This window comes from Oreochromis aureus, linkage group 13 (genome assembly GCF_013358895.1).
Source record: "Oreochromis aureus strain Israel breed Guangdong linkage group 13, ZZ_aureus, whole genome shotgun sequence".
Classification (NCBI taxonomy): Eukaryota; Metazoa; Chordata; class Actinopteri; order Cichliformes; family Cichlidae; genus Oreochromis; species Oreochromis aureus.
Window position 1 is genome coordinate 25,297,394 of NC_052954.1, and position 20,841 is coordinate 25,318,234.

The window sequence follows — 20,841 nt, forward strand, 5'->3', positions numbered from 1 at the left end:
GTTCATGCTCAGGTTTTTTCTATAGCAGATGACGGTCCTCAATGATGATAAACACCAGTGTCTGGTGCTTCACTCACTTTCTCTCAGTTTCTATCTGAGTTGGGTCACTGATGGGACACACAGGGTGATCTGGAAGGAAGGGTGATGTGAGACAGAGTGAGAATTGTGTTTGTGTTTTAGATGGGCCCAGAGTGACAGGTAACCAAGTACTGGCCAAACCCTGACAAGACCAGACAGACCGTCTCTTCTAGATGCCCCTTATTCCTCCCACCAGCCCTGAAGGGAGGGCAGTCAGCCAACAACTATACTCTGTCTGTCTCCTTCTCTCTCTCACCCTTTCTTTAGAGGAATACTGTCATCAACACATCTATCCATCCGACATATCAAGGATAAACAAACAGACACACATATTCGGAGCCAACTTGCAGACTTTTTGACTTTGTTGACACACACAGGACACGTTGTATATGAGTGATGAATGTGGTTGTATAACAGCTGAACAAAGCTGTCAGTAGAATGCTCAATATTCCTATACAAGTGAAGGCCAGTCGGATTAGAAATACAAAACTGGGCATATAATGGTCTGGATAAACAACCAGTAAAGTGTATGGAATAATAAAACAAAAGTATCTTTACACAGTTTGATTTCATTTAAAAAAGCTTTGCAAGGAACACATGGATGAAAGTTTCCCATTCTCACTGTCGCACAGTGACATGTTCTCACTACTGGTGATATGTCGCTTGGTTTAGGTAAAGGTAGCGAATAAATACATTAGGTACAGAGCGTGAGGGAGGAAGGAGACAGGACACCTGACGTCCACTCGTAATCGCTGATTACGCAGACTTTGTACTACCCAGGTGGCAAAATAACATATTTTATATTTGACTGATGAATCTGATTCAATATACCGCAAGTTGTACAAAGTTATAAAATCCTCAGAGCATCTTGGGCATTAAAACTGTTACATAAACTCAAATATACCACATGTACACACACACACACACACACACACACACACACACACACACACACAAAAACAATTTTGCAGTAGAAAATGTGAACATACAAATAAGTTTGTTTTTCTCCGCCTGTCCATCAAAAACAAGTGTTTAATTGACAAAACAGTTCCATTTACTCAAGCTTCTCTGCAGGCAAGCCCCAGACTGGAGCGCTGAACTACCATTTGATCACAGCGCAAATCGCATTAAAAACAGCCCACTGCATGTTTAACAAATCTTCCCTGGCATACTCGAGAGCATAGCAGCTGCTAATAGCTATAAGGTAAACGTGTACCCTTCAAAGAAGGCCTCAAATCATGTTAGTCGGAATTAAATCTGAGCTAAAGAGGGCACAGCTTAGCCTGGTATGTGGTGTGCTCTTACAAAACTGAGGAAGTTGGACAAGTGAAGGACAAAAGAAGAAGTGGCAGGCGCAAAAAACTATCAGCAGATGAACAGTAACCGAAAGTCATATCATTAGGAAACAGTAACAAGAGATTTTGAATGTCCTTTATGAAGCTTGGAGAACTATTCCTGAAGACTACAAAAGTTTGCCTTAGAGAGTTCAGGCTGTGTTGAAGGATAAAATAATACTGACTTTGGAGCTTGTTGAAACTGTACAAATTCTGCTTTTGTCTATATACTCTACAATACATCACTGTACTCCCCCCCCCCCATTTTCACTCATAAGAAATCATAAGAAAAGTTGGATTTTTTGTGCCTGAAATCATTAGCTGATTAACCAGACAACAAAAAGTACTGAAGTACTCAATTATTCCTATAGTTTGTTTATATTTTCAGACCTTTTCCCAAGAAAAGATGAAAAATGCCAAACCAAGGTTTCAAATTCTAAAGTTCTTTTCCTTCACTTCATGTGGTCATAAAAATCAGTGACATGGATTTTAAAAGGCAGCACGAGAAAAATCATCCACCATATCTGGTATTATGGACTTAGAATTAAACTTAGATGTCATTTCAAGCCCGTACTTTTGAATCAAGGTGAACACTTAATGTTCAGATGTTACCTTCTTGCTTAATTCTTTTCCTTAATGTATTTAACTTTGATGTTGAATTAAAATGTACCAACACCAAACCTTAGAATGCCTTTTATGTGTTACTTCATTAAATAAATTAAAATTCTGAAGATGTACTTTCCATGCTACCTAATTTTGTTTTCCACCACAGGAGATCTAGAGTGGAACTTCCACACACACTTAATGCAATGCCTTGCCCTTTATTTTTAACAAACCACCAGAGCTGGGGCTTAATAAAAATGTGCTAAAGCAAACGGGCAAGTGTGTGCTCACACACATGCCTCCTGTCAAAACACATCTCCCACCTGCTCCCCCTAACTGCCAACTTGACGGCTAGAAAAGGTTCATATTAGCCGGAATCTGACAGCTTGCAGGGTCACAGCAGCCTGTGGATTAACGCTCCGTGACAAAGGCGAGTCATCGAATTAAAGGCCTTGCATAGAAAGGGGAGGAGAGGCGCAAAGCGGAGGTGATGAGTGGATTGGAGGGCTGACGTTTAGTCAGAAAAAGAGGGAGGCAGAGTAGAGCGAAGCAGGAGAGATAAGTGACGGAAGCACCTCAGCACCACTCATCTGTCCATGCTCTGCCTTCCTTTACTGCCCCCCACTCCTTCTCCCCGTCCTTTTGTCCGCCTGTGGGCCCAGCAGCAGTAGCTGTCACTACAGGAGAGCGCCTGTCAATCAAAGCTCCCTAATCCAATGGCATGTCGGCAGGGGACATGTCACATATGTTAAGAAGAGAAAATGAGGGGACTCACAGGGTGCGCTTGTGTGTGAGCAAGTGTGTGTATGCATGTGCGTATGCGATTAAATGACTGTAGGGCAGAGAGCGGTTGCCAGAGAGTGTGGTGTGGCAGAGACAGCAGATGATGGAAGCTGTGGTGACACATGAGGCCCGGGCCCAACTCTGAGTAACCCACCAGTCACTAGAGGGACAGAGGGGGAGCAGAGGATGTGGTGCAAGATGCAGGAGGGCTAAATATGAAGGCACAGACAAGGCTAACTGTGACTGACATGGCTAGCATTCAGAAGTGGCATGCATTAAGAAGACAGAAATGACACAAGCAGATGGTGTGCATTTGTTCATGTTTATGTGCATGTGTGTGTATTTGAGAACTAGGGTAGTCAAAACACACTCCACAGCTGTAAATGACCTTTATGATCATCAAGAAGACTTGACTTATTTGTTGCTTTTCAAGTTTATTTGTTTTGTATGCATTTTCTCTTATGGCTGTGTTATTACTTGTCTCATTAGCTACATCATAAAAATTAAGGTGTTAGAAGGAGTAATTACAGTCAAGGTAAAAAATAGGCACAAGAAAAAGTGTGAGCAGAGTAAATGTATCTTACAAATAAAGCAAACTGTCATGCTTTTTGTTTGTTTTTCACTGTGGAGCAATTTTAGCCCACCCTTTTCTGCAGAATTGTTCAAACTGAGCTACACTGAAGGGTATTTAAGGTCATGCTAAAAATTTCAATTGGACTTAAGCTTGGACTTTGACTAGGCCATTCAAAACCTTTAATTTGTTTTTTTGTTTAAGCCATTCAGAGGTGGACTTTCAGGTATGTTTCGGATAACTGTCCCACTTTGTAACACAAGTTTACTTGAATTTCAGGGCACAAACTGATGGCCAGATATTCAGGATTCAGAATTCATGGTTTCATCAAATACAGCAAGTCACCCAGGTCCTCAAGCAGGAAAGCAGTCCCAGGCCACCACATTTCCACCACCATGTATGCCTGTTGGCACAATATTCTTTTTATGAAATGCAGTGTTAGTTTTATGTCAGATGTAAAAGGAGTCAAAACTCCCAAAAAGTTACATTTTTGTTTCGTCAGTCTACAGAATATTTTCCCAAATGTCTGTGAGATTATCGTTTATTTATTTATATAGCACATTTAATTACAAGAGCAACGTTAACCAACGTGCTGTACAAAAATACAAAAAAATAGTACCAAATAACTTATAATATTAGTACCAAACACCAAATACCTCTCATACTGTATTAAAAGCCAGTGAATACAAATGCGTTTTAAGATGAGATTAAAAAAGATTGACAGTAGGAGCCTGTCTGATGTGTAGGGGTAGACTATTCCACAGTTTAGGCGCTACGACCCCAAATGCTTGATCGCCTCTGTGAACTAGCCTTGACCTTGGTATGGCTAAAAGCAAAAGCTCATTTGATCTAAGAGATCTAGAGGGCGCATATCACTGCAAGAGGTCAGACAATTGCCCGGGAGCCTGTCCATTCAGGGGCTTTGTAAGTCAACAATAAAATTTTAAAGTTAATTCTGAAGTGAACAGGGAGCCAGTGAAGAGAGGCAAGCACCGGGGAAATATGTTCACGTGTTTTAGTTCATGTCAGAAGACGAGCTGCAGCATTTTGGACCAACTGCAGTCTTGCAAGGCAGGTCTGGCCAACTCCAACATATAAGGAGTTAGAATATTCCAGCTGGGATGTAATAAAAACATGGATTGCCCATTCAAAGTTTTTAAAAGATAAAAATGATTGCACCTTAAAAGCCTCAGTTTGAAAAAAGACCGCTGTACAACTGAGCTAATCTGTTTTTTAAAGGTGAAATTGCTGTCAAATATAACCCCCAAATTTTTGGCATGCAGCTTAACAAAAGACTCAAGACTGCGCAGGTTAAAATGAGAGGTGCTGGGATTGCCACTTGGTCCAAAAATTATCACTTCAGTTTTGTTGTCATTAAAGTTAAGGAAGTTAGAGGCCATCCAGGCTTTAATTTCACCAAGACACTGAAGTAAGGGTTCCAGTGGAGCAGGACAGCTTCTCTTCAGTTGAAGACAGATCTGAGTGTCATTGGCGTATGAATGGAAACAAATGTTATATTTTCAAAAAATTAGACCTATGGGCAGCATATAAATAGAGAATAAAATTGGCCCCAGTATAGATCCCTGGGGAACACCACAAGTAAGGGGAGCTGAGGAAGAGATAAAAGCTCCAAAGCTCACAGAGAAAGTCCTGTCAAATCGGTATGACCTAAACCACCCTAATGGAATGCCCTTGATGCCGTGAGATCAAGATGCCGTGGTCAACAGTATCAAAGGCAGCTGTCAGATCCAAAAGCAAAAGCACAGCTGAGTCTCCTGAGTCAGGGGCTAATAAAAGATTGTTAAGAACTTTTAAAAGTTCAGTTTCAGTGTTGTGAATAGCTTTAAAACCAGACTGAAACCTCTCAAGAACATTGTGTCTATTTATAACGTATGACCCTGTTTCTGGGTTGGCCCCGACACAAACTGAGCAAGACTGAAGGAGTCTATCAAACTTAAAAGGTTTCTGGCCACAATGTGTGTTGTCCCTCCAATCCCCTTGTTGTCCCTCGTGAATATTAAATCTGCAACGATTAATATTTGATCATAGCTTGGCATGATACCAGTTAAAAAAGTTGAAAAGTCTTGAATAAAATCCTTGTGATATTTTGGAGATCTGTATATAGCCCAATTCAAACATCAAAAGTTCAAAACCTGAATGAGAGTCCGTGAAGAGTTGTTTGCATGCGAGCTTCTCCGTAAAAACAGCCGCCATTCCACCACCACACCCAGTCATCCTCGGCACGTTAAGATATTCACATTCAGAAGGTAAAAGTTCAGTAAAACAGCTGGACTCACCGGCTCTCTGCCAGGTTTCCGTCACAAGCATTAGATCCAGTTCCCGATTAGTGAAGAAGCCCATAAGGATAAAAGTTTTGTTTGCTAGCGATCGCACATTAACAAGACTTATCCTTAGTGGTACCGGTGGCGCAGCGGTGCCAAACCTAACGGCCGTAGGTTCTGAGGGATTACTCCACCCGAGGGAAGATGGGGAGGATGATGGCGCGGGTTTTTTGTAGTAAGCCCAACAACAAGTGTCAGACAGGTGTAAGCCAAATCCAGAGAGCCCCAGTAGTTGATGCAGTTGAATCCAGTCGAGATAGGGTGAGGTGTTTTTGCAAATCCTGCCAAGGTAGCCTTCATTCTCACCAATAAGCCACTGCGTTTCCCACGTCGTCTACGACGCCCTCTCAGTTGAGTTAGCACCGAAAACAACGGAGACAAGCTGGAACTCCTGACAGGAATGTTGGGGAGAAGGTTCCCTGATATCCACGATTGCGATAAACAGGTTTTAAATGAGAAGATCTTATAGCCAGGAGCCTTTGCCCATCATATACAAGCAGAAAGTTAACATTTTTCAAGACAAATAAAAAATGAAACACTAGTACAAACAGAGTCAGACAGCAAACCGTACACACTGGCGCCATCTTGAAGCCATGAATCCCAATATCAAGATGTCTTTTTGAAAATGTGAGACGAGCCTTTGTGTTGTGTTTTGGTCAGCAGTGGTTTTGCCTTGTAACTTTCCAATGGTGCCATTTTTGCCCAGTGTGTTTCTTATGGTTGAATCATGAACACCAACATTAGCGGAGACGTTCTTTACATGATCTTCTGGGTCCTTTTGTGACCTCTTGGATGAGTCGTACTCTTGGGTACACTGAGAGGGTTCACCACTGTTCCACTGTTTGTTGACAGTGGTTGTTACTGTTGTTTGCTGGAGACCCAAAGCCTGAGAAATGGCTTTGTAACCCCTTTGCAGGCTGATAGATGTCAATGACTTTAAATGATGGCTTCTGAGATCTTTTAGCCTACTTCACTTTGTCAAACAGGTTCTTTGTAAGAGTTTTGCTGATTCAAAAGTTTTGACAGTAATCAGGCCTGTGTGTGGCTAGAAGAATTAAAATCAGCTTTCCTAAAAATGGGTTTAATCACAGTTAATTCACGATTTTATAATGGGGCCAATTACTTTTTCACATAGGTTTAGATGGCATTTTTTTCCCTTAATAAATAAAATCATCCTTTAAAAACTCTATTTTGTATTTACTCTTGTGAAATGTGTCTAATATTAAAATGTTTTTTTTTAAATGGAAAATAGTTTTCACAGCACTATATATGCACTGTATCAAAGCAGAAATAAAAATATCCCAAACACTAAAATATTCAAAGGACTTTAACTGATTGTTTGTTTTTTTGGTGGCTTGGCAGGCAGTTATAGCTAAAATGTAAAGAGAAATGTTTATTACAAAAGCACTCGAGCTAAATCTTAAGCTAGTAACCACACTCCAAACCTTTATGCTTCTGCTATCAAATGTATTTGCACAAAACTTTTAAGGTAGATTGCAGACAATTCTCAAAAGGATAATTAAACTTCCTACCTGATGGGGTTGGATACGTTGGATGTTACAGGTGAAGTCAAAGTAGAGTTGGAACTTGTCAATGTCCTTGTTTTTATTTTGCTCGGGACCTGCTTTTGTTTTGTGGCCTTGGACAGGTTTCGCCTGTTCCTTTTCCTTTAAAGCCGACTTAGACACAGAAGACTGTATGCTTACAAAACTTTTCTCACATCTGGCACAAAAAAAGAAAGACATACAATATTAATAAGTCATGAAGATACAGGAAAAATGAATTCGATTTTATGTGTATGTAGACAGATTCCTACAATGTCTTCACGTAGGTGAGTGTTTCAGGATCTTTGGCCATCATATCAGCCAATATGTGCTCCACACCTGTAGCCACTTCTTCCACTGATGACAGACCTGTCACACATATACACACATCAATAATGTACTTTAAATGAGTCTATAAATCTTTAAGAATTTACAATGTGATAGTGTGTGTCTTCATCTGCATTGCATAACCATTTAAATCATTGGGTAATCATTGGCTGATTCAAGCAATACACAAAACAGCGCAGACCATGACAAGAGTGTGCACATGTTTATCAGTTACCTTCAGTACCAGGTTTTATCCATGCCCTTAAATCTAGAGTGTGTGGTGTGTTCATCAGTGCAGAAGCAGCGTCCTCAAGGCCAAGTGCTTTTGCCCTGCGAGCTTTTGTCAGCTTGCTGCCTTTCTTATAGGGGGAGTACTGCAGGCAAAAACACAAACACTGGACTGAGCTAGTTATTAGTGTGAGAGCCCTTTTCATGTGTGGAGAGTCAAGAATGAACTAATCTTATTACAGTTAATTGATGGATAACACTTTGGAATACAAATTTGATTCTGACCACATGATCCAGTTCATCAGCTGAACGGCAGCTCCTCAGGTTTTGTTCCAGTTCAGCTGTTAACACCCCATCTTTCTTCAGGGTCTGAACCACAGACTGAGTCCTCTTCGCCAAAGAACTGAAGACCAAATATACACATAGAAGAAAGACAGATTATCAACTGTGCAGGACAAACACACAGAAATCAGACAAATACAAATCAGCCACATGCAACTATTTCAGGCTTTAAAGCTTGACATATAGCACCATCTAGCTGCAGGACTCAGTACAGTCAGCTCACGTGGTTTCACAAATATAATTCCAGTATTCTAAAATGGTCTTTCCATGCTTTTAACATATTGAGGGTATGAGTAGTGTAAGTAGTATAAGATCCATCCATCCATCCATCCATTTTCTTCCGCCTATCCAGGGCCGGGTCCCGGGAGCACCAGCCCAAGCAGAGAAGCCCAGACCTCCCTCTCCCCAGCCACCTCCTCCAGCTTGTCCGGGGTAACACCCAGGCGTTCCCAGGCCAGCCAGAGATATAATCTCTCCAGCGTGTCCTGGGTCTGCCCAGTGGCCTTCTCCCGGTGGGACATGCCCGGAACACCTCACCCAGGAGGCATCCTTGTCAGATGCCCAAACCACCTCAACTGGCCCCTTTCAATGTGGAGGAGCTGCGGCTCTACTCTGAGCCCCTCCCGAATGGCCGAATTTCTCACACCATCTCTATGGGAGAGGCCATCTCCCTTAGAGATAGGGTGAATCTGAATCTTATGAAAGTATAAGATTCTTTTTTTTTTTGTTTTCATTTAACATCTTACATTCACTTACCATAACTCCTCATAAACCATCTGGACATCTCGAACAGCATCAGCATCCATGTGGTTAATCATGTCTTTCCTGTAGCGCACCATGAACGGCACAGTGTTCTCCTCACGAAGCAGCATAATGATGTTTGCACATACCCATCGCTCCACACATGTCAAGTGGGACAGCACCTGGGGGGGGAATCACACACACAGGAATTGCAACTCTGCATCTACTCTACATGCATATATACACACACAGTTAAGCAGGTAGGCAGAAAGACACAAATTAACCTTCAGCAGAGAGCATTTGATTATATTTGATATGCAGAATTCTGGATCTTTGTGTGTATTAACTGATCACTGGTTTTTAAATATGTCAGTGTGCATAAAGAATGGCTACTTGTATACTTATGATTTTCAAACATCAGTAATGCAATACACTAAATTTAAAAAAGCAGTTGTGACTTTTTTGAAGTGGCATTTCTCTCCAGTAGCTTATCACCAAAACTGCATATGCGAATCACTGTCACATAGCCTAATTTAATTCTTGAGTCATAACTTTATGCAAATGAACGTAGAAATATGCTTTTTGGCCAGGTGGTGGTGGTCACCTTCAAACTGTTCGTTTATTAGAGCATTTATTTTATGTCTGAAACTAAGTGAGGTGTCTTTTTACCACCTGACAAAAAACAAACAAAAAAAGAAACAATTCCCACATAATATATAAAAATACCTCTATCAAGTCCCAGTTCATATTGAGTTCATTCCTCAAAGACTGCGCTTCAGATGATGGTAAGTTAGTCGGCTTTCCCATGCAGGCAGCACTGGTCTTTTGTTTCTTTAGACAGGGCTCATCAAAAGTAAAATCCTCCGCATCTACTTCCTCTTTCTTTACTCCAAGCCCAGCTTGTGAAGACCCCTCATCTGCCCATCTGTCTCTCTGATGGGATTCTGACACAATAAATGACACCCTCTACAAGAAAAGAAGTGAAAGAAAGGAAAACAAGGACAAAATGAAAGAAAACATAAAAATGCAAACACGAGACATTTAGAACATTGATATTTTCTGCAGACATCAACTCAGAATGTAAATATTGATGTAGTTGTCCAGTTTTATAAGTTTTTAATATTTTAAATACAGCCACAGTTTTGTGTAATTAATGGGTCACAAAAGTTAACTTATAATTACATTCTAATATGTTTCATTTGGCTGCAATTATAAACACTGAAAATTTGCCTTACCTCTTCCTTCGTTCTGACACTTGTCCCACTCTCTTCAGCCCCCGTTTCCTCTGGACAGTCAGTTTGAATTCCTCCTATTTTTGCTCTATAATCGTTATCCAGTTTTTTCCTCTCCATTCCAGCCAACACTGAGGCTTCAGAATCCTTTAGACTTTTAGCAGCCTGTGTTTTTCGTCCTGCTGCAGGTTTACGTGGTGCCCTTGGCTTAGGTTCTTTAGGCACTTTGGGAGCTTTAGATTCTTTGGGTGCTTTTGCCTCTTTTGGTTTTGCAGTTTTCTTGGCAGTTGTTTTCTTTTCACCAGTTGCAGTACCTCTGGCAGTTTTGTTGGGGGCTTTTGACTTTGGCTTCGGTGGCCTCCATTCCTCAGCATCCTCATCGCTACTCGCCGTTTGGGAAAAAGATCTGATGGTGGAGTAAAGAAAAAGAACAAAATCTGTCAATTATAACACCAGAACCAAACTTGACCCTTTCTAATAACTTTATGTTTTTCACAGGTGTTTAATGGATTAATAGTTAGTAACATGCAAGCAACTAGAACAATTAGTGACATATTTAACATTTAACACGTAATACCCCTTTCTAAGGCCTCGCAAAGAAAGCCTTAAACTTAAAATGATCCAAAATACAACACCTGTTTTGTCACTATAACTAAAATAGAACAAATATAACTTTTAAAAGTGCTTCATTTTATAATTTATTTTATTTCCCTTAATGTCATTGTCTAGGAATCCGTTTCCTGATTGGTCCATTAAAGTTTAAAACACATTACACACAGTAACTATTAAAAAATAGATTAATACATGTTAAGTATTTATCTTGTTAATAGAATTAATACTATTACAGATGATGGCTGTTGCAAAAAAGCTATGGTAAATGGTAATGGTAAATGGCCTGTATTTATATAGCGCTTTAATAGTCCCTAAGGACCCCAAAGCGCTTTACATATCCAGACATCCACCCATTCACACACACATTCACACACTGGTATGTGTGTGAATGTGTATTGTAAGTTTATATCTGTAGATGTCAGTTAGCAATTTTGATGACATTAGGGTTTAAGTGACCCTAGCCTGTGCCTGTCATGTCTTCCTATGTTTTCATCAGTTTTGATTATTTTAAATGTACAGCACTTTGGTCAACAGTTGTTGTTTTAAATGTGCTATATAAATAAATTTGACTATGACTTAGATTATCATAAAGGACTAGCTCTAGACTTGGTGAAACTTGTTTGTTGTCTGCATGCCATCTTATCCACAAGATCCTGAAAAGCAGAATATACAGAAATCCACCACTTTGTATTATTGACCATCACGTAAACAGCTTCGATTTAAACCACATAATGCATTTTTTAAGCTTCAGTTTGTGAAGTTATGATGTAATTCACTTACTGAACACTAATTTATAACTCTCAAGGGTTTTTTCATTGAATAGAGAAATCTTTTAAAATACAGGATTTAACAAATGTTTTAAGCAACCTGTTATGAAAACAATGAAACATTATTTTTCTGCTCCTGACCACAGATACTGTACGGCCCTACTGAGTAGGTGAAATAAATGAGTAAAAACCACTTACAGGTCGGAGTCCACATCTTTGTACTTTACAGCGTTGACAGTAGTCGCTCGGGGTCTTCGCATCATCTGTTAGAGAAGGTATTTTGGTAAGAAGCATTACATCAAAATTCATCGTTAAAATCATATCACATCGTGTAAAATTAACTGGCTTAACAATAACAGTGGGCTGTCAGTGCCGCTGGGCGAGAGTTAAGTCGCTAAACAATACTCAGCCCATTGTATTCAACCATAAGACCATTTATTTTTGCTGAACTTGAATTGTACGTGTCTGCTAGCTAACAACATAATCGGCGTTATGTTGGTTAGCTGTTTCAAATTTGCCGCTACATGATGAAGCAAGCAACGTTACTGGCATAACGAAGCATTTTAATTCATGACACAATTTTTCCGCACGACATAAAGCGTGACTACCTACTATACCTTTATACTGCTGATAATACTCAAACTATTTGTGGTTATTGCGCTGGAATCGCACTTTGTGCAGTACAATGACTGCTTCCTGCAACAAAATGGACTGAGCCAATCACAGCAACCAAAAGTCTTAAAGGGCCAGAGACTCTTCTTCCTTGTATTTGTTGTGGAAGGTGCACACTGCCACATACTGCAGAGGAGTGGTCAAACTCATTTTAGCTGAGTGGCCAAGTACAGCACAGTCTCAGTTTCGTGACTTGTGAATTGTAAACGAGAGTATGTTTGCAGCTGGCTTTATGGCATATGTAATTGTAAGTTTCCCTTTCAGAAGGAGATTCGTTTGTCCTTTTTAACCTGTCCTGTCGGGCAGCTTTTGCAATCTGAATTATCATCTGAATTTACTGTTGCGCCAAAACTATTCACTTTTCCAAAATTAGCTTAATAAATTCTCTGTATCGCTATCCTCTTGTTTGTGTTTACCTTTGTCTTTTATCTATTTATGTAGTCATTTCCTTTTGTTTCTTTTTTTTTTTTTTTTTTTTTTTTTTTTTTTTTCTCCATGGCTTTGGCTCAGTTCTCACAGCAGAAATGTCATTCTCGTTACTCTTAATGCAGAACTCAAATCTGTGACGCATATTCTCACTCATATAAGACATTCTCATTGTTTTTACACACACTGCTATTGTGTCTACATTGTTTCTACTATTGTTTCTACATATACCTCATATACCTCACTACTATAGATATTTGTTTCTGTGTTGATGCATTTCTCACTACTCACTTTTCTGAATTCTGTATGGATGTCTCAATCCTCTGTATGTATGAAAATGTATGAAAGAGCAAATACACTAACACTATGTCAGAGGTTTACTTGCAACCAATAGAAATGCATACTTGACATGGATTTGAACTGACATTTGGGAAATGTGGAGGCCATATGACTACGATGTTTTTCCAGTCTTCTATTGTCGGATTTTTGTGAGTCTGTGCAAACTATAGCCTCAGTTTCCTGTTCTTAGCTGACAGGACTGGCCTCCAGTTTGGTCATCTGTTGCTGTAGCCCATCTGCTTCAAGGTCAGATGTGTTTGCTTTCAGAGATGCTCTTTTGCATATCTTGCTTGTAACATCACTGTTGTCTTTCTAAAAGCTCAAATTAGTCTGGCCATTTTTTTATGACCTCTGCATAAAGTTTTATCATTTTGCTTTTCTCCATTTCTGTAATTTTGTAAAGTTCTTCACATTTCATTATGTGTCTGAACACTTTACTCTATATTAGGCCTATAATTTTGCTGTACTCTTTTGAAAGGCAATAAGGTTTCCATCAAAGTGAAAAAAACAAAATAATTTGATGTCTAAGTCTAAAATAGTGACGAAAGCTTTGTAGTCATTCCTTGGAGAGTTGAAGGTATTGACTGACTTTCATGAGTGTAAGTCGGGCCATGAGCTCCAGCCAACTGAATGTGTTCAGTTACAGCAACCGTGAAATAAAGAGATGCTGAAAAGTAGTGATGGCCAAACGAAGCTTTCTGAAGCACCAAAGCTTGTTTTGAAAAAGTTCATTGCTCATAGCTTTTCAACAGTCCTCTCTGGTGACATCTGGTGGGCAAAAATATGCAGAACAGCTTGAATCTACAAATTAAAATGAGCTGCTTCATTATGACTGTCTACTCTACAGAGTGGAGTTCACATTTCTGTCTGGTATTGGGGCACCCTTGTGTTGTTTTGAACATGTATTTTTGGGGGTGAAAAAATTATGTGTATTTGTTTAATAAATAAACTTTCCTTATTTAAACATGTGCCATGGTGTGGTCTTTCTTTGCTTGTGACTTCTTGATGTTGGTAAATACAATAGATGAAAAAAGATATAATAATGTACAACATTAGTATGCAGTATGCTTCTGCTGTGAGGTACTTTAATCACTGGACAGGTATGTTTATAAATAATATTATATTAGGCCAATTTTCTTATACATATTTTTGACCTGGGGGTAGAATTGATTCTGAACTGGAAAGGGAAAATGCTTGCAGTGGCAATTCCTTTGTTTGTCCAACTGAACATCCAACAATCTAAAATCAACAAGCCACTGCTGCACTGTGGTAATATTTTGTACGCAGCCAAAAGAAGTCCAATGTCCAAAAGTTGTGTTTTACGGTTTATTTATCTAGTTTGGCAAGCAATAAACAAAGATCCATTTTTGTTGCTTCCTGCTGCTTCTCCTGCTCTGGTAAAAAAAAAAAAAAAAAAAAAACCATAGGCCCACCCCAGTGCATGCTGGTCCTATACCAGTCCCTTTACTCATAGAAAATGGCTCTATAGTTCTTCCTGGCTGACTTAAGATAAACAACAAAACAAAACAAAAAAAATGAAGCAATTATTAACCTACAAATAAAACTTGTAAATAAACCAAAAATATAAATAAACTAACAACAAACTAACAAATTTCAAAATAATAAAAATAAAGAATAAATAGGTCCAACACTCCAGCCCCCAATTTGTGCATCCAATCACAATTACATTAAAGTTCCCAAAAAGGGAGCTATTCCCTCGGTCAGGTCCTTAAACTTCGTTGAAGATGTTATTTCGTCAAGATGGTGCTTCCAGTAGCAAAAGAAGTTTTGCCACTGGCCTTTCCAAAACACTGGTCTTTGGTTTTAGTCTCACAGAATGCACCAAGCCTTTTGCGTCCTGGTGTACACTTCAGACTTTCACAATCATCTATGATCCTCTTGGAGCTGTAGCGTCTGCAATCAAGACAAAATCTCCAGGCATAAGACATCTTTTAGTCCTCGTCCATTTTTGTCTTTCTTGCATCAGAGGTAGGTACTCAGAAAGCCATCTTTTCCAGAACAGCTCTGCCATGTACTGTACCTGTTTCAACCGTTTCCTGACAAGAAGATCACTTTGACCAAACAGTCCTGGTGGCAAAACTGGTTTGTTTTTCAGCAACAACAAATGATTGGGTGTTAGTGCTTCAGGATCATTTGAGTCATCTAAAACTCTGGTAATGTGCCTGTTGTTCAATATATCTTCAACTTCACAGAAGACTGTTTGGAGTTCCTCATCATTCAAAGCTTGTTCTTTGAGAGCTGAGACTAAAGTACTAAAGTACTATCTGAGAGTATAACTCTGGTGAGTCTGAAATTTACGGTTAATGATGAACCTCAGAGAAGCATGATACACAGTATCAACCATTTGAAGACACTGAGCAGAAGCATTCATATACATAATATCTACATAATCCAGCACAGGTAAAAATGTTGCAGCAACAAGCCGCTTCTTTGTATAAAAAGAAAAACACAACTTATTTTGAAATTTAAAAACTCAGTTTCTCTACATATGGTTTGAAGGTGGTTTAATTTGGAAAACAACATGAGCTTTGTTTTGTCTGCATTGAGAACATATTTAAGCTGAAGTAATGAGTGCTGGACAACAAAAAAAGGCTTTCTGCAAGAAATCAATGGCTTGCACAAGAGTTGAACCACAGCTGTAAATAACCATGTAATAACAACAGAAACGTTCATAATAATGAAATGTTTATGACCCGGCCCACGTAGACCGCGAAGGCCGGGTCCTCCGAAGGATGTGGCCTAGGAATTAGGACACAGCTAGTGTATATGCTAGCAGCTAATCTAGCAAACGAATGAACAGAGTGATTTTAGATGTTGTAGAACTATAAGATGTTAAGCTGTGTGTCTTTTTCATAATAGCGACGCACACGCTCCACCTCAAGTCACTACTGTGCAGACTCTAGTTCCAAAAGTGCAACATGGCAGCTCCTGCTGGCTTCATTTGTGCACAATGGGAGGAAGTGGTGTTGCGTTTTGCATCTTTTATACAGTCATTAGTCAGCCATTTAACTTTGGTCCTTTCTCTGTGCAGGAAGTCCAAGCTCTTAAAGTATTAGATCATAGAAAATCTTCAGGACCTGACTTAATAGATGCTTACTTCTTGAAACTGGCAGCTGATTTTGTGGCAGAGCCTGTTGCAGCTCTTTTCAACCTCACACTGGATATGAATGAAATTTGCTCAGTATGGAAATCAGGTTTTGTTGTCCCTGTATTAAAAAAGGGGTGACCCAGCAGTTTTAACTAATTATGGACCAATATCTAATATATCTGTGTTGGCCAACGTTCTTAAAGTTCTTGTGTGTGAGCAGTTAAAGGAGGTTTTACACACCAATGCTATTTGATCTGAATATCAATCAGGCTTTAGGAAAAATCACAGTACTATCATCACAGCTACAGTGAACGTGGTAAATGATATTACTGTTGCACTTGATAAGAAACAAAACTGTGCATCCATTTTTATTGATTTGTCAAAAGCATTGGACACTGTATATCACTGTATATCACAATGGTTAGCAAATTACCTCAGTAATAGGTCTCAATGCATTAAATCTGATGTTCTGTGTTCTGAATTTGTTACAGTGCACAAGGGAGTGCCACAGGGCTCTATATTAGGTCCCTTTCTATTTAACATTTACATTAGTATCTATCTGGTAATTTGCAACCTAACCCTGGACCTGAGCTGCAATGTGCTCAGACACCATCTGAATTTAAATCCTCACCTGGGCTAAAGATTGTTCATCTTAATGTGCACAGTTTGTTACCCAAGATGGACATGGCCAAGATATGGATTCAATCAACAGATGTGGATAATGTTTTAATTTCTGAAACTTGGTTGTCTAAATATATGTGATGAACATATTAGCATGGCCTGATACAATATCTATCATACACTGTAAAATGTAATTCTAGATGTTTGTTATTTCAACATATTATTCTATATCAGTTTGACGATAGATGACTGAAGTTGTTGTTATAACATAGAATTACAAGTTAAAAACGTCCCAATTACACCAAAAAAAGCTAACTTGAAAACTCATGTCCAGCTAAATCAGCAACTTATGTGAACTTGACAATGTGGGTAAGTTGAGCACAGCAGGATTCAAAACTGCCTCACGTGACTGCTACCGAGGTGCATCATGGGGAATTGGCGGTTAACGACATGCTCACTTTACTTGGACGCAGTGTTGCCAACTTAGCGACTTTGTCACTATATTTAGCGAGTTTTCAGACCCCCTAGCGACTTTTTTTTCTAAAAGAAGTCGCTAAAAAAAGACGTGAAAGCGCGTATCGCTTTTACTCTCAACAAGCAGCGGGTGCTTTAACGCAGTCAGTTCTTCTTTTACTCTTTTACTCTTATGCTGTTTTGTGGATCACAAGGTTTAAAACTACTTATAAACACACACACACAAACTCCACCAGAGTGCTTATTTCGGGTCACTTTTGCCGGTCCAAGCCCGGGTAAAGGAGCAAGGTTGGAATTGTGACATTAAAAAAAAACCATAATTACTAAAAGAAATTTAATTTATAGTTCTAAATAAACTCTAAATGCATTTAGGACGTTTTTTACTCACTTTATGTCTCTTCCACGATGTTATTTCTCTCTCCAGCAACATTGGTTACAATTATATTAGCATGACCAATTATGCAAATTAGGTGATGACGTCATTTAGCGACTTCTAGCGACTTTTAGGACAACCAATAGCGATTTTCCTTACTGAGGAGTTGGCAACACTGCTTGGACGTTTTCTAATCGTCTTCTTTGGAATATGCTTTCAAGGTGAGTAACATTGGTTATAACTATAAGGAAAGAGAGCTACAAAAGTTGGAACATGTTTTGAATCTATGGCATGATGTGTGTTTTTCTCTTTTACCGAAATGTTTGCTTTAGCTAATGTAACTTTAGCCGACAAGGTCCAGCTTGTATGTCATGACCAAACTTGACCTAATAAACTGACATATGGCCTTTTTTATGGGTTTAATGTGGCACTGACCAAATCACAAGTATTGTGCCGTTAGCTTTAAGGTTGTGCACTCAACCACTGTTGCGATATTAGCAAGCTAACTCAGCTAATTAATAAAGCTTATTTCATATTGTCTCTGTACTTGTAAATTTCTTTCAAGTTCACAGGCTGTTGTATTTTGGTGGAAGTTCATTTTGGCAATATTTCCAATAACTGACTGGGTTCAAAAAGAACTTTTGGCAGGACTCCGATGCTTGTTGTCATCTGTTTACCCCTATGTAATCACTTAAGTTGTTATTAACTGCTGCATGCTAAGCTGCAAGAGTGCACTGAGGACTGAGACAAAATATGGTCTACAAACCAGCATTATATTAGTTTTTATCAGATAGTCCTCCAGTGTGTTTATTTTTTGCTTTAATTCTATTGTGCAGTTATTTGTTACCCTGAAATGCTTTATGCTTAACAACAGTTCACTATTTTGACTTATTTTTGAACTCTTGTGATCAGTATGACTAGATTGTGTGAGTTTCCATACTAAAAGAGCTGTAGTGATAAAATAATTGGCATCAGAGACACTGATTTTTGGCATGGTATACTGCAGAAGTTTTTTTTTTTTTTTTGCATAATTTACCTTTTAATTAAACTGCATTCTCTGTATTGTAACAAAACTAACATTGTTTATATGTCAGAAAATTAGCAAACATGAATAAATGGCGAAAACAATATAATTATAACATATATTTTTATTTTACTTATTTTAGGTCTGTGAAGCCAAACTTGATGCTGGGGATTTATTTTTGTCAGTGGAGTCAAATGGTAAGTTACAATTTGTGCATTTTGTCATACTGGAAACACCACAGATTATATTGTAACTTAATAGCTCTGTAGAACAAATGATATAAAGATTGTAGTGTCAGGGTACTTCTTAAGAAGTAATATGGCACTATTGATGATCACATGCAGGTGGCATAAACTAAATATTCAGACGTGTTACCAACAAATGATTCATTAACAAAAGCAATGGAGCAGACTGTTTAGGTTCTTGTGGTTGTAATAACATCCATAACTGCAAGTTTGTCATTAATTTATTTTCACAGGTCTAGATGATCACATCTGACTTTGTCATTTAAATGAGGTGGACTTGCAAACTTTGCACTCTTTTGGGTAAATTGCTGTCCACTACATATACACAGAATCTGCACAGTATTTCAGATCTAAAAGGGAGTATGTAATGGACTTGCTGGCTTTAATGTAAAAAGCCTGTTGTGTAACTTTAATGAGGCAGTTGGACTAAAACAGTATTGCTCATCAAGGTAAACATCTGAGGAATAAGGAAACTGTTACTTGTCCTTTTAGTGTTCTTTTAATCGCATGTTTATTAAAGTTTTACATCACATAAGTCATTTTCACAATCATTCTACTTTAAAAGATTTCAAGACAGAGCTTATTGTTCTCTGAACTTCCTTGTTTGCTGAACGGCAGGTAAAGTGCATCTTTTGTTTGTTTGCTTTTGTGTGTTTGTGTTTTCTCTAATGGGCCTCAGATGACTGTTTGCTTAAATTTGGGTCTCAAAGAATCTTTTTTTATTCTGTCTGTACTCTCCACCCCTCTTCTTCTATTGCTCAGGTTGAAGCAGAATTTGCCCGTCTTACATCTGTTGACCTGAAAGGGTTCCTTTTGCTGTGCTTGACCATTGTGGAGAGGTTCGTGGAGCTGTACAAAATCAAGAGCGGCATAGGAGGGCTAACTAGGCTCATAAGATGCTTCAATGATGATGTAAGTGTTCAACTGCGAAATCTAATCCTTTGTTTAAGTTTTAGGTTATCCAGTTCAACTGATGAACTCATTGAAAGAAAGCTGATAAGTAAAGTCTGTCATCATATTTCACAACTGGACATTTAGTGTGGTAACTTTTACAGAATCTATGTATATTGGTGGTAGGTTGGATATCATATTCTACTTGAACATCCTGATAAGCCTGATTCAAAATCTCCAATGATAATCATATATTGATGGAATTATGCATCAAAAAGCTGTGAATTTGGAGCTGTCTACATGCTTCATAAACACTGTTTAAAAGTGTTTTTGTTTTCTTTTTGACTTCTTTGACCAGAGCCCTACACAAAGGAAGAGGACAGAGGACCTCATTTTCTAAAGGAAGATCCCTCACACACTTTCAAGACTGTGAAGGTTAGCATTGTTTCTTTTAGTAAATTTAATAATGACAGCACCACAGTGGATTTTAAATTAAAAAGTACATGTGTACTTTTTCCTCACCAAATGTATTATTACAAGATCTTTGACACTGGATTTGGTCTGGGTTTCAGAGAAACTAACTGGCAAGCTAGCATTGATATTATTAGTGTCTTGTGTTTATTCATGTCTTCACCAGGGTCTTTGACATTTCGCTGCTGTACTGTTCACTTCAGCTTTACGCTTTGATTTCTCACATTGTATATTGTAATGGCAGAGATATTAGGATATTTAAGGGGCTGCAGTGGCTGCTACAGCTATGGGGGCAATACTTTGGTGAAATGTCCTGGACCCTGGAAAAGAGACTGTGTAGACTGGGTAAGCAATTAAAGGTTACTGGCCGAGAGTCATTGGGCAGCTGGGTAAAGGTGGATGTTGATATTCAGTGCCAATTATGCAACCTGTTCAGCCATGTCTATATGCTCTTTTTCATGCTGTTAATATAGGGGAAAAATAAACTTTAATCAATAAACTGATTAAAGAAGCATTGTCTATGGAGCCATAATCTGATCCTGTAGTGTAGCTGCAGTTTGCACATTTCATGTATTCTCAGCCAGATTTGGTTTAGAGCACAGCCAATATTTAGCATAAGTAGATTTAAATTCACACACTGGTGATGGCAAGCTACATTGTAGCCACAGCCGCCCTGGGGCGCACTGACAGAG

At 38.8% G+C, this 20,841-nt stretch overlaps 1 protein-coding gene across 2 annotated transcripts in view; it reads right to left on the minus strand.

Annotated features, from left to right (window-relative positions):
• srbd1 (S1 RNA binding domain 1) overlaps positions 1–12,246 on the minus strand; it is a 58,700-nt gene extending 46,454 nt beyond the window's left edge. For both annotated transcript variants that reach the window (XM_031746792.2, XM_039622151.1), the window contains exons 1-9: positions 12,122–12,246; positions 11,703–11,767; positions 10,129–10,531; positions 9,620–9,859; positions 8,909–9,075; positions 8,096–8,213; positions 7,818–7,956; positions 7,528–7,624; positions 7,244–7,433 (exon numbers count right to left, since the gene is read on the minus strand). In XM_031746792.2, coding sequence (XP_031602652.1) covers positions 7,244–7,433; positions 7,528–7,624; positions 7,818–7,956; positions 8,096–8,213; positions 8,909–9,075; positions 9,620–9,859; positions 10,129–10,531; positions 11,703–11,767 — 1,419 coding nt within the window. In that variant the 5' untranslated portion in view covers positions 12,122–12,246. The remainder of the gene's footprint in view (positions 1–7,243; positions 7,434–7,527; positions 7,625–7,817; positions 7,957–8,095; positions 8,214–8,908; positions 9,076–9,619; positions 9,860–10,128; positions 10,532–11,702; positions 11,768–12,121) is intronic.
• Positions 12,247–20,841: the final 8,595 nt, after the last annotated feature.